At 45.6% G+C, this 14961-nt stretch overlaps 1 protein-coding gene across 1 annotated transcript in view; it reads right to left on the bottom strand.

Annotated features, from left to right (window-relative positions):
* LOC144490641 (uncharacterized) overlaps positions 1-14213 on the bottom strand; it is a gene marked incomplete at its 3' end in the record, with an annotated part of 19095 nt that extends 4882 nt beyond the window's left edge. Inside the window, exon 1 of the mRNA XM_078208341.1 lies at positions 13975-14213. Within this exon, the coding sequence (XP_078064467.1) occupies positions 13975-14213 (239 nt within the window). The remainder of the gene's footprint in view (positions 1-13974) is intronic.
* Positions 14214-14961: the final 748 nt, after the last annotated feature.

Here is a 14961-nt window from a genome sequence, read left to right as displayed (position 1 = left end):
GAGGTGGAGGGCTGTTGTAGGCTGCAAAGAGACATAGATAGGATGCAAAGCGGGGCTGAAAAATGGCAAATGGAGTTTAACCCTGATAAATGTGAGGTGATTCATTTTGGTCGGACTAATTTAAATGTGGATTACAGGGTCAAAGGTAGGGTTCTGAAGACTGTGGAGGAACAGAGAGATCTTGGGGTCCATATCCACAGATCTCTAAAGGTTGCCACTCAAGTGGATAGAGCTGTGAAGAAGGCATATAGTGTGTTAGCTTTTATTAACAGGGGGTTGGAGTTTAAGAGCCGTGGGGTTATGCTGCAACTGTACAGGACCTTGGTGAGACCGCATTTGGAATATTGTGTGCAGTTCTGGTCACCTCACTATAAGAAGGATGTGGAAGCGCTGGAAAGAGTGCAGAGGAGATTTACCAGGATGCTGCCTGGTTTGGAGTGTCGGTCTTATGAGGAAAGGTTGAGGGAGCTGGGGCTGTTCTCTCTGGAGCGGAGGAGATTGAGTGGAGACTTAATAGAGGTTTATAAAATGATGAAGGGGATAGATCGAGTGAACGTTCAAAGACTATTTCCTCGGGTGGATGGAGCTGTTACAAGGGGGCATAACTATAGGGTTCATGGTGGGAGATATAGGAAGGATATCAGAGGTAGGTTCTTCACGCAGAGAGTGGTTGGGGTGTGGAATGGACTGCCTGCAGTGATAGTGGAGTCAGACACTTTAGGAACATTTAAGCGGTTATTGGATAGGCACATGGAGCACACCAGGATGGTAGGGAGTGGGATAGCTTGATCTTGGTTTCAGATGAAGGTCGGCACAACATCGTGGGCCGAAGGGCCTGTTCTGTGCTGTACTGTTCTATGTTCTATGTTCTAGTGAGGTGACCAGAACTGCACACAATATTCCAAATGTGGTCTCACCAAGGTCCTGGACAGTTGCAGCATCCGGACAAATGGGAGGTAATGCATTCTGGAAGGTCCAACACAGATGGGAAATATACAGTAAATGGCAGAACCCTGAAGAGTATCGATAGGCAGAGGGATCTGGGTGTACAGGTACACAGGTCACAAAGTGGCAACGCAGGTGGAGAAGGTAGTCAAGAAGGCAGACGGCACGCTTGCCTTCATCGGCCAGGGCATTGAGTTTAAAAATTGGCAAGTCATGTTGCAGCTTTATAGAACCTTAGTTAGACCGCACTTGGAATATAGTGTTCAATTCTGGTCGCCACACTCCCAGAAGGATGTGGAGGCTTTGGAGAGGGTACAGAAAAGATTTACCAGGATGTTGCCTGGTCTGGAGGGCATTAGCTATGAGGAGAGGTTGGAGAAACTTGGTTTGTTCTCACTGGAGCGACGGAGGTTGAGGGGGAGACCTGTCTACAAGATTATGAGGGGCATGGACAGAGTGGATAGTCAGAAGCTTTTTCCCCCCAGGGTGGAAGAGTCAATTACTAGGGGGGGGGGGCACAGGTTTAAGGTGCGAGGGGCAAGGTTTAAAGGAGATGTACGAGGCAAGTTTTTTTACACAGAGGGTGGTGGGTGCCTGGAACTCGCTGCCGGGGGAGGGAGTGGGAGCGGATACGGTCGTGAGTTTTAAGGGGCGTCTGGACAAATACATGAATAGGATGGGAATAGAGGGATACGGTCCCCGGAAGGGTAGGGGGCTTTAGTTCAGACAGGGGGGAACAGCATGGTCGGTGCAGGAGGGCCGAAGGGCCTGTTCCTGTGCTGGAATTTTCTTTGTTCTTGGTACTAGTACGGACAACTTCTGCCGAGCATACTTTCCATAATTGCTATTTTGATGGGTATTTCCCCACATCTGTCCAGCGTCTGTCAGCTATCGAGTAACCACCGTTTCATCGATCATTGCCTTTGACTGATCAACATTTGATATTATCTTACCCACGCCCCATTCCCCGTAACCCCACACATTTAGCACGGCCAATCCACCCTAACCTACACATCTTTGGACACTAAGGGACAATTTAGCATGGCCAATCCACCCAACCTACACATCTTTGGACACTAAAGGGCAATTTAGCATGGCCAATCCACCCTAACCTACACATCTTTGGACACTAAGGGGCAATTTAGCATGGCCAATCCCCCTAACCTACACATCTTTGGACACTAAGGGACAATTTAGCATGGCCAATCCACCCTAACCTACACATCTTTGGACACTAAGGGGCAATTTAGCATGGCCAATCCACCCTAACCTACACATCTTTGGACACTAAGGGGCAATTTAGCATGGCCAATCCACCCTAACCTACACATCTTTGGACACTAAGGGGCAATTTAGCATGGCCAATCCACCCTAACCTACACATCTTTGGACACTAAAGGGCAATTTAGCATGGCCAATCCACCCTAACCTACACATCTTTGGACACTAAGGGGCAATTTAGCATGGCCAATCCACCCTAACCTACACATCTTTGGACACTAAAGGGCAATTTAGCATGGCCAATCCACCCTAACCTGCACATCTTTGGACACTAAAGGGCAATTTAGCATGGCCAATCCACCCTAACCTACACATCTTTGGACACTAAAGGGCAATTTAGCATGGCCAATCCACCTAACCTACACATCTTTGGACACTAAGGGACAATTTAGCATGGCCAATCCACCCTAACCTACACATCTTTGGACACTAAGGGGCAATTTAGCATGGCCAATCCACCTAACCTACACATCTTTGGACACTAAGGGGCAATTTAGCATGGCCAATCCACCCTAACCTGCACATCTTTGGGACACTAAGGGACAATTTAGCATGGCCAATCCACCCTAACCTACACATCTTTGGACACGAAAGGGCAATTTAGCATGGCCAATCCACCCTAACCTACACATCTTTGGACACGAAAGGGCAATTTAGCATGGCCAATCCACCTAACCTACACATCTTTGGACACGAAAGGGCAATTTAGCATGGCCAATCCACCCTAACCTACACATCTTTGGACACTAAAGGGCAATTTAGCATGGCCAATCCACCTAACCTGCACATCTTTGGACACTAAGGGACAATTTAGCATGGCCAATCCACCTAACCTACACATCTTTGGACACGAAGGGACAATTTAGCATGGCCAATCCACCTAACCTACACATCTTTGGACACTAAGGGGCAATTTAGCATGGCCAATCCACCCTAACCTACAGATCTTTGGACACTAAGGAACAATTTAGCATGGCCAATCCACCTAACCTACACATCTTTTGACTCTAAGGGGCAATTTAGCATGGCCCAATCCACCTAACCTACATAGAAGACAGATTATTACTGGAATGGGTGTGAATCGAGAGAGGGGGGATACTCAGCGAGACCTTGGAGTCCTCGTGCATCAGTCGCTGAGAGTAAGCGTGCAGGTACAGCAGGCAGTGAAGAAGGCAGATGGTATGTTGGCCTTCGTAGCGAGAGGATTGGAGTATCGGGATAGGGATGTTTTGCTGCAATTGTACAGGGCGTTGGTGAGGCCACACCTGGAGTATTGTGTGCAGTTTTGGTCTCCTTATCTGAGGAAGGATGTCCTTGCTATAGAGGGAGCGCAGCGAAGGTTTACCAGGCTGATTCCTGGGATGGCAGGTCCGTCATATGAGGAGAGACTAAGTCGGTGAGGATTATATTCACTGGGGTTTAGGAGAGTGAGAGGGGATCTCATAGAAACTTATAAAATTCTAACAGGGTAGATTCAGAATGTTCCCGATGGTGGGGGGAGTCCAGAACTAGGGGGGGTCATAGTTTGAGGATAAGGGGGTTAAACCCTTTTAGGACTGAGGTGAGGGGAAATTTCTTCACCCAGAGGGTGGTGAATGAGTGGAATTCACTCCCACAGAAAGTAGTTGGGTAGGGTAGGGAAATGGTAGAACCCTTAAGAGTATTGATAGGCAGAGGGATCTGGGTGTACAGGTACACAGGTCACAAAGTGGCAACGCAGGTGGAGAAGGTAGTCAAGAAGGCATATGGCATGCTTGCCTTCATCAGCCGGGGCATTGAGTTTAAAAATTGGGCAAGTCATGTTGCAGCTTTATAGAACCTTAGTTCGGCCGCACTTGGAATATAGTGTTCAATTCTGGTCGCCACACTACCAGAAGGATGTGGAGGCTTTGGAGAGGGTTACAGAAAAGATTTACCAGGATGTTGCCTGGTCTGGAGGACATTAGCTATGAGGAGAGGTTGGAGAAACTTGGTTTGTTCTCACTGGAGCGACGGAGGTTGAGGGGGAGACCTGATAGAAGTCTACAAGATTATGAGGGGCATGGTTTGCACGTTCTCCCCGTGTCTGCGTGGGTTTCCTCCGGGTGCTCCGGTTTCCTCCCACAGTCTGAAAGACGGGGCTGGGTTAGGGTGGATTGGGCCGGGCTAAATTCTCCCTCAGTGTCAGCCGGAGTGTGGGCGACTCGGGGATAGGGGATATTCACAGTAACTTCGCTGCAGTGTTAACGTAAGCCTACTTGTGACTACTAATTAAATAACACAGAGTGGATAGTCAGATGCTCTTTCCAAGGGTCGAAAAGTCAAGTACTCGGGGACATAGGGTTAAGGTGCGTGGGGAAAAGGTTAGAGGAGATGTGCGAGGTAATTTTTTTTTACACAGAGGGTGGTGAATGTCTGGAACTCACTACCCGGGGAGGTGGTGGGGGCAGGTATGATAGCAACATTGAAGGGGCAACCGGATGAACACATGAATTCATGCTACCGTGCAGAGGGACCTGGGGGTCCTTGTGCATGAGACGCAAAAGCCCAGTCTGCAGGTACAACAGGTGATCAAGAAGGCAAATGGGATGTTGGCCTATATTGCGAGGGGGATAGAATATAAAAGCAGGGATGTCTTGATGCACCTGTACAGGGCATTGGTGAGGCCGCAGCTGGAATACTGTGTGCAGTATTGGTCCCCTTATATGAGGAAGGATATATTGGCCTTGGAGGGAGTGCAGAGAAGGTTCACCAGGTTGATACCGGAGATGAGGGGGTGTTGATTATGAGGAGAGACTGAGGAGATTGGGTTTGTACTCGTTGGAGTTTAGAAGGATGAGGGGGGATCTTATGGAGACTTATAAGATAATGCGGGGGCTGGATAGGGTGGAGGCGGAGAGATTCTTTCCACTTAGTAAGGAAGTTAAAACTAGAGGGCACAGCCTCAAAATAAAGGGGGGTCGGTTTAAGACAGAGTTGAGGAGGAACTTCTTCTCCCAGAGGGTGGTGAATCTCTGGAATTCTCTGCCCACTGAGGTGGTGGAGGCTACCTCGCTGAATATGTTTAAATCACGGATAGATGGATTCCTGAGCGGTAAGGGAATTAAGGGTTGTGGGGATCAGGCGGGTAAGTGGTACTGATCCACGTCAGATCAGCCATGATCTTATTGAATGGCGGGGCAGGCTCGAGGGGCTAGATGGCCTACTCCTGCTCCTATTTCTTATGTTCTTATGAATAGGATGGGAATAGAGTGATATGGTCCCCGGAAGGGTAGGTTACGGACTCCGTATGTATAAAGGGTTTTAGTTCAGGGAGGACAGCATGGCCAGTGCAGGCTTGGAGGGCCGAATGGCCTCCCTCCTGCTACGAGTTTCTACCCTTTGGACACCGAGGGAGAATTTCGCACGGCCCAACGCAACGCGAACCCGCACGTCATTCGGACTGCAGGAGGAAACGGGAGCACCCGGATGAAAACCCACGCAGACACGGGGGGAACGTGCGCAGACAGTGACCCAAGGCCTGGGGAATCGAACCCGGGGTCCCCGGCGCCACGAGGCAGCAGTGATAACCCCACCGTGCCAGTCCCGAACCGTCATCGATCACTGAGAAACACATCACGGAACCAACAAGGAACTGGTTTGGGAAAAGATTCGCCCGATGTTAACAAACCATTGACTGTTTCGATGGGGTATTCACCCAATATTATTAATGTTTAGGCTGTTTAGATGGGGTATTTACCGATTATTAGAACATAGAACAGTAACAGCACAGAACAGGCCCTTCGGCCCATGATGTTGTGCCGAGCTTTATCTGAAACCAAGATCAAGCTATCCCACTCCCTATCATCCTGGTGTGCTCCATGTGCCGATCCAATAACCGCTTAAATGTTCCTAAAGTGTCTGACTCCACTATCACTGCAGGCAGTCCATTCCACACCCCAACCACTCTCTGCGTAAAGAACCTACCTCTGATATCCTTCCTATATCTCCCACCACGAACCCTATAGTTATACCCCCTTGTAATATCTCCATCCCACCCGAGGAAATAGTCTTTGAACGTTCACTCTATCTATCCCCTTCATCATTTTATAAACCTCTATTAAGTCTCCCCTCAGCCTCCTCCACTCCAGAGAGAACAGCCCGAGCTCCCTCAACCTTTCCTCATAAGACCTGCCCTCCAAACCAGGCAGCATCCTGGTAAATCTCCTCTGCACTCTTTCCAGCGCTTCCACATCCTTCTTATAGTGAGGTGACCAGAACTGCACACAATATTCCAAATGTGGTCTCACCAAGGTCCTGTACAGTTGCAGCATAACCCCACGGCTCTTAAACTCCAACCCCCTGTTAATAAAAGCTAACACACTATAGGCCTTCTTCACAGCTCTATCCACTTGAGTGGCAACCTTTAGAGATCTGTGGATATGGACCCCAAGATCTCTCTGTTCCTCCACAGTCTTCAGAACCCTACCTTTGACCCTGTAATCCACATTTAAATTAGTCCTACCAAAATGAATCACCTCACATTTATCAGGGTTAAACTCCATTTGCCATTTTTCAGCCCAGCTTTGCATCCTATCTATGTCTCTTTGCAGCCTACAACACCCCTCCACCTCATCCACTACTCCACCAATCTTGGTGTCATCAGCAAATTTACTGATCCACCCTTCAGCCCCCTCCTCTAAGTCATTAATAAAAATCACAAAGAGCAGAGGACCAAACACTGATCCCTGCGGCACTCCGCTAGCAACCTGCCTCCAATCCGAAAATTTTCCATCCACCACCACCCTCTGTCTTCGATCAGACAGCCAGTTACCTATCCAATCGGCCAACTTTCCCTCTATCCCACACCTCCTCACTTTCATCATAAGCCGACCATGGGGGACCTTATCAAACGCCTTACTAAAATCCATGTGTATGACATCAACTGCCCTACCTTCATCAACACACTTAGTTACCTCCTCAAAGAATTCTATCAAATTTGTTAATGTTTAGACTATTTCGATGGGGTATTTACCCAATATTATTCATGTTTAGTCTGTTTCGATGGGTTATTTACCCAATATTATTAATGTTTAGTCTGTTTCGATGGGGTATTTACCCAATATTATTAATGTTTAGACTGTTTCGATGGGTTATTTACCCAATATTATTAATGTTTAGACTGTTTCGATGGGGTATTTACCCAATATTATTAATGTTTAGTCTGTTTCGATGGGGTATTTACCCAATATTATTAATGTTTAGTCTGTTTCGATGAGGTATTTACCCAATATTATTAATGTTTAGTCTGTTTCGATGGGTTATTTACCCAATATTATTAATGTTTAGGCTGTTTCGATGGGTATTTACCCAATATTATTAATGTTTAGACTGTTTCGATGGGTTATTTACCCAATATTATTAATGTTTAGGCTGTTTCGATGGGATATTTACCCAATATTATTAATGTTTAGTCTGTTTCGATGGGTTATTTACCCAATATTATTAATGTTTAGTCTGTTTCGATGGGTTATTTACCCAATATTATTAATGTTTAGTCTGTTTCGATGGGGTATTGACCCAATATTATTAATGTTTAGTCTGTTTCGATGGGTTGTTTACCCAATATTATTAATGTTTAGTCTGTTTCGATGGGGTATTTACCCAATATTATTAATGTTTAGACTGTTTCGATGGGTTATTTACCCAATATTATTAATGGTTAGACTGTTTCGATGGGATATTTACCCAATATTATTAATGTTTAGACTGTTTCGATGGGTATTTACCCAATATTATTAATGTTTAGTCTGTTTCGATGAGGTATTTACCCAATATTATTAATGTTTAGTCTGTTTCGATGAGGTATTTACCCAATATTATTAATGTTTAGACTGTTTCGATGAGGTATTTACCCAATATTATTAATGTTTAGTCTGTTTCGATGGGGTGTTTACCCAATATTATTAATGTTTAGTCTGTTTCGATGGGGTATTTACCCAATATTATTAATGTTTAGTCTGTTTCGATGGGGTATTTACCCAATATTATTAATGTTTAGCCTGTTTCGATGGGGTATTTACCCAATATTATTAATGTTTAGTCTGTTTCGATGGGTTATTTACCCAATATTATTAATGTTTAGTCTGTTTCGATGGGGTATTTACCCAATATTATTAATGTTTAGTCTGTTTCGATGGGTTATTTACCCAATATTATTAATGTTTAGGCTGTTTCGATGGGGTAATTACCCAATATTATTAATGTTTAGTCTGTTTCGATGGGTTATTTACCCAATATTATTAATGCTTAGACTGTTTCGATGGGGTATTTACCCAATATTATTAATGTTTAGACTGTTTCGATGGGGTATTTACCCAATATTATTAATGTTTAGGCTGTTTCGATGGGGTATTTACCCAATATTATTAATGTTTAGTCTGTTTCGATGGGGTATTTACCCAATATTATTAATGTTTAGACTGTTTCGATGGGGTATTTACCCAATATTATTAATGTTTAGGCTGTTTCGATGGGATATTTACCCAATATTATTAATGTTTAGGCTGTTTCGATGGGTTATTTACCCAATATTATTAATGTTTAGGCTGTTTCGATGGGGTATTTACCCAATATTATTAATGTTTAGACTGTTTCGATGGGGTGTTTACCCAATATTATTAATGTTTAGACTGTTTTGATGGGATATTTACCCAATATTATTAATGTTTAGTCTGTTTCGATGGGTATTTACCCAATATTATTAATGTTTAGACTGTTTCGATGGGATATTTACCCAATATTATTAATGTTTAGGCTGTTTCGATGGGATATTTACCCAATATTATTAATGTTTAGGCTGTTTCGATGGGTTATTTACCCAATATTATTAATGTTTAGGCTGTTTCGATGGGGTATTTACCCAATATTATTAATGTTTAGACTGTTTCGATGGGTTATTTACCCAATATTATTAATGTTTAGTCTGTTTCGATGGGGTGTTTACCCAATATTATTAATGTTTAGACTGTTTTGATGGGATATTTACCCAATATTATTAATGTTTAGTCTGTTTCGATGGGTATTTACCCAATATTATTAATGTTTAGGCTGTTTCGATGGGTTATTTACCCAATATTATTAATGTTTAGTCTGTTTCGATGGGGTATTTACCCAATATTATTAATGTTTAGTCTGTTTCGATGGGGTATTTACCCAATATTATTAATGTTTAGTCTGTTTCGATGGGGTATTTACCCAATATTATTAATGTTTAGACTGTTTCGATGGGGTATTTACCCAATATTATTAATGATTAGTCTGTTTCGATGGGGTGTTTACCCAATATTATTAATGTTTCGACTGTTTCGATGGGGTATTTACCCAATATTATTAATGTTTAGACTGTTTCGATGGGTATTTACCCAATATTATTAATGTTTAGTCTGTTTCGATGGGGTATTTACCCAATATTATTAATGTTTAGACTGTTTCGATGGGGTATTTACCCAATATTATTAATGTTTAGTCTGTTTCGATGGGGTATTTACCCAATATTATTAATGTTTAGTCTGTTTCGATGGGGTATTTACCCAATATTATTAATGTTTAGTCTGTTTCGATGGGGTATTTACCCAATATTATTAATGTTTAGTCTGTTTCGATGGGGTGTTTACCCAATATTATTAATGTTTAGGCTGTTTCGATGGGTTATTTACCCGATATTATTAATGTTTAGGCTGTTTCGATGGGTTATTTACCCAATATTATTAATGTTTAGTCTGTTTCGATGGGGTATTTACCCAATATTATTAATGTTTAGTCTGTTTCGATGGGTTATTTACCCAATATTATTAATGTTTAGTCTGTTTCGATGGGTTATTTACCCGATATTATTAATGTTTAGGCTGTTTCGATGGGTTATTTACCCAATATTATTAATGTTTAGTCTGTTTCGATGGGGTATTTACCCAATATTATTAATGTTTAGTCTGTTTCGATGGGTTATTTACCCAATATTATTAATGTTTAGTCTGTTTCGATGGGTTATTTACCCAATATTATTAATGTTTAGTCTGTTTCGATGGGGTATTTACCCAATATTATTAATGTTTAGTCTGTTTCGATGGGTTATTTACCCAATATTATTAATGTTTAGTCTGTTTCGATGGGTTATTTACCCAATATTATTAATGTTTAGTCTGTTTCGATGGGGTATTTACCCAATATTATTAATGTTTAGTCTGTTTCGATGGGATATTTACCCAATATTATTAATGTTTAGTCTGTTTCGATGGGGTATTTACCCAATATTATTAATGTTTAGTCTGTTTCGATGGGTTATTTACCCAATATTATTAATGTTTAGTCTGTTTCGATGGGTTATTTACCCGATATTATTAATGTTTAGTCTGTTTCGATGGGTTATTTACCCAATATTATTAATGTTTAGTCTGTTTCGATGGGTTATTTACCCAATATTATTAATGTTTAGTCTGTTTCGATGGGTTATTTACCCAATATTATTAATGTTTAGTCTGTTTCGATGGGGTATTTACCCAATATTATTAATGTTTAGTCTGTTTCGATGGGATATTTACCCAATATTATTAATGTTTAGGCTGTTTCGATGGGGTATTTACCCAATATTATTAATGTTTAGTCTGTTTCGATGGGGTATTTACCCAATATTATTAATGTTTAGTCTGTTTCGATGGGGTATTTACCCAATATTATTAATGATTAGTCTGTTTCGATGGGTTATTTACCCAATATTATTAATGTTTAGTCTGTTTCGATGGGTTATTTACCCAATATTATTAATGTTTAGTCTGTTTCGATGGGGTATTTACCCAATATTATTAATGTTTAGTCTGTTTCGATGGGATATTTACCCAATATTATTAATGTTTAGTCTGTTTCGATGGGTTATTTACCCAATATTATTAATGTTTAGGCTGTTTCGATGGGGTATTTACCCAATATTATTAATGTTTAGGCTGTTTCGATGGGGTGTTTACCCAATATTATTAATGTTTAGGCTGTTTCGATGGGGTATTTACCCAATATTATTAATGTTTAGGCTGTTTCGATGGGATATTTACCCAATATTATTAATGTTTAGTCTGTTTCGATGGGTTATTTACCCAATATTATTAATGTTTAGTCTGTTTCGATGGGTTATTTACCCAATATTATTAATGTTTAGTCTGTTTCGATGGGGTATTTACCCAATATTATTAATGTTTAGGCTGTTTCGATGGGGTATTTACCCAATATTATTAATGTTTAGTCTGTTTCGATGGGGTATTTACCCAATATTATTAATGTTTAGTCTGTTTCGATGGGGTGTTTACCCAATATTATTAATGTTTAGGCTGTTTCGATGGGATATTTACCCAATATTATTAATGTTTAGGCTGTTTCGATGGGGTGTTTACCCAATATTATTAATGTTTAGGCTGTTTCGATGGGGTGTTTACCCAATATTATTAATGTTTAGGCTGTTTCGATGGGTTATTTACCCAATATTATTAATGTTTAGACTGTTTCGATGGGGTATTTACCCAATATTATTAATGTTTAGTCTGTTTCGATGGGTATTTACCCAATATTATTAATGTTTAGTCTGTTTCGATGGGGTGTTTACCCAATATTATTAATGTTTAGTCTGTTTCGATGGGGTGTTTACCCAATATTATTAATGTTTAGGCTGTTTCGATGGGGTGTTTACCCAATATTATTAATGTTTAGTCTGTTTCGATGGGTATTTACCCAATATTATTAATGTTTAGTCTGTTTCGATGGGGTGTTTACCCAATATTATTAATGTTTAGTCTGTTTCGATGGGTATTTACCCAATATTATTAATGTTTAGACTGTTTCGATGGGGTGTTTACCCAATATTATTAATGTTTAGACTGTTTCGATGGGGTATTTACCCAATATTATTAATGTTTAGGCTGTTTCGATGGGGTATTTACCCAATATTATTAATGTTTAGGCTGTTTCGATGGGGTGTTTACCCAATATTATTAATGTTTAGGCTGTTTCGATGGGTTATTTACCCAATATTATTAATGTTTAGGCTGTTTCGATGGGGTGTTTACCCAATATTATTAATGTTTAGTCTGTTTCGATGGGTTATTTACCCAATATTATTAATGTTTAGTCTGTTTCGATGGGTTATTTACCCAATATTATTAATGTTTAGGCTGTTTCGATGGGGTGTTTACCCAATATTATTAATGTTTAGGCTGTTTCGATGGGTTATTTACCCAATATTATTAATGTTTAGGCTGTTTCGATGGGGTGTTTACCCAATATTATTAATGTTTAGGCTGTTTCGATGGGTTATTTACCCAATATTATTAATGTTTAGGCTGTTTCGATGGGGTGTTTACCCAATATTATTAATGTTTAGTCTGTTTCGATGGGGTGTTTACCCAATATTATTAATGTTTAGGCTGTTTCGATGGGGTATTTACCCAATATTATTAATGTTTAGTCTGTTTCGATGGGGTATTTACCCAATATTATTAATGTTTAGGCTGTTTCGATGGGGTATTTACCCAATATTATTAATGTTTAGGCTGTTTCGATGGGGTGTTTACCCAATATTATTAATGTTTAGTCTGTTTCGATGGGGTGTTTACCCAATATTATTAATGTTTAGGCTGTTTCGATGGGGTATTTACCCAATATTATTAATGTTTAGTCTGTTTCGATGGGGTATTTACCCAATATTATTAATGTTTAGGCTGTTTCGATGGGGTATTTACCCAATTTTTCTCACTATTGCTGATTTTTGGGCTGTTTTTTAAGGTCCTTACCCATCATTATTGACCCCCCCCCCCACCCACCCACCCACCCACTCGCCCTCCCCCCGCCTCCCCACCTCACTCCCCCTCCCCACCCCCCCTCTCCCCGCACTACCCTCCCCCCACCCACCATCCCCCCTCCCCAGCATTCACCCCCACCCCTCTCCCCCTCCGCCCCCCCCCCTCTCCCCTCCGCCCCCCCCCCCTCCTCTCCCCTCTCCTCCCCCCACCCACCATCCCCCCCCCTCCCCCCCCCCCTCCCCCCTCCCCTCCCCCCTCCCCCCTCCCCTCCCCCCCCCCTCCCCTCCCCCCTCCCCTCCCCCCTCTCCCCCCCCCCTCCCCCCTCCCCCCTCCCCTCCCCCCCCCTCCCCTCCCCCCCCCCCCCCCTCCCCTCCCCCCCCCCCCCCTCCCCTCCCCTCCCCCCCCCCCCCCTCCCCTCCCCTCCCCCCCCCCCCTCCCCTCCCCCCCCCCCCTCCCCTCCCCCCCCCTCCCCCTCCCCTCCCCCCCCCCTCCCCTCCCCCCCCCCTCCCCCCCCCCCCTCCCCCCCCCTCCCCTCCCCCCCCTCCCCCCCCTCCCCTCCCCCCCCCTCCCCTCCCCCCCCCCTCCCCCCCCTCCCCTCCCCCCCTCCCCTCCCCCCCCCCCCCCCCTCCCCCCCCCTCCCCTCCCCCCCCCCCTCCCCCTCCCCTCCCTCCCCTCCCCTCCCCCTCCCCCCCTCCCCTCCCCCTCCCCCCTCCCCTCCCCCCCTCCCCCCCCCCTCCCCCCCTCCCCCCTCCCCTCCCCTCCCCCCTCCCCCCTCCCCTCCCCTCCCCCCTCCCCCCCTCCCCTCCCCCCTCCCCCCCTCCCCTCCCCTCCCCCCCTCCCCTCCCCCCTCCCCCCCTCCCCCCCCCCCTCCCCCCTCCCCCCCTCCCCTCCCCTCTCCCCTTCCCCCTCCCCTCTCCCCTTCCTCCCCCCTTCCTCCCCCCTCTGTTACCTGCTGCGGCCTCTTTTCCGGGCGGCCCGGGCATCCCCGGCCCCTCCCGGGGCCTGCGGCGGGCCCTCGGGCTCCGGGGCCGGGCTCAGGAGCCGCTGGACAGCGGCGGCGATTCGGGCCCACATTCGGCGCGCCGCCGGCCCGCGGGGAGCGTTCCGCAAAATGGCGGCGGCCCCGCCCCCCCCGGCTACCCATTGGCCGGAGGGCGGCCCCGCCCCCGGCTCTGCGCCGCCTCCCATTGGCCGAGACGCCCGCGGGCCGCCCCGCCCCTCCCACCCGCGGCCTCCCATTGGCCGCCACCAAACCCCGCCCTCCATTGTCCGGTCGCCCCCTCCGATTGGCCCCTTCGCTCTGCGTCCTCTGATTGGCGGTCGCGCCCGCGCCGAAACCCCGCCCCCTTCCATGGGCGGGCGTCTCAATTGGCTGCAGCGCGGGCCCCGCCCCTTCGTCCCGCGGCCTCCCATTGGCTGCGCCGCCGCCCCCTTTCCCCGCCCCCTCGTCTCCAGCTCTGTCCCCGATTGGCCTGGAACCGGCCCCGCCCATTCCTGCTGCGGCCTCCTATTGGCCAGAGAGCGTCGAGATGAGGTCACCGCCCCTCATTAGCATCCCCGCTGCCGCGCAGCAATCCCCGCCCACCCACTGCCTCCCACTTGATTGGCTGGCCCTTCCCACCCCCGCCCCGCCCCCTCTTCCCGCGGCCTCCCATTGGTCAGCCATCCAGGGGAAACCCCGCCCTCCATTGTCTTAGCCGCGGCCTTCCATTGGCTGCAGTGAAGCCCTCCCTTTCCCAGGCGCGGCTTCCCATTGGCCGCGCCCAGAGTGTTGGGGGTGATTGTCTGCCCGGCAACAGGCGGATCGGCGGCTTCTGATTGGCGGGAGCCGCCCGCCTATGGGCTGGACCCCGCCCCGTTTTTATCCTCAGCAGGCCGAGCAATGGAGGGCCAGAGCGCGACCTTCCATCGATCGGGGCTGGAAACAGGGAAGAGC

This window comes from Mustelus asterias, unplaced genomic scaffold (assembly GCF_964213995.1).
Source record: "Mustelus asterias unplaced genomic scaffold, sMusAst1.hap1.1 HAP1_SCAFFOLD_3542, whole genome shotgun sequence".
Classification (NCBI taxonomy): Eukaryota; Metazoa; Chordata; class Chondrichthyes; order Carcharhiniformes; family Triakidae; genus Mustelus; species Mustelus asterias.
The sequence above is the reverse complement of the archived record's forward strand: the minus strand, read 5'-3'. Positions and strand labels throughout refer to the sequence as shown.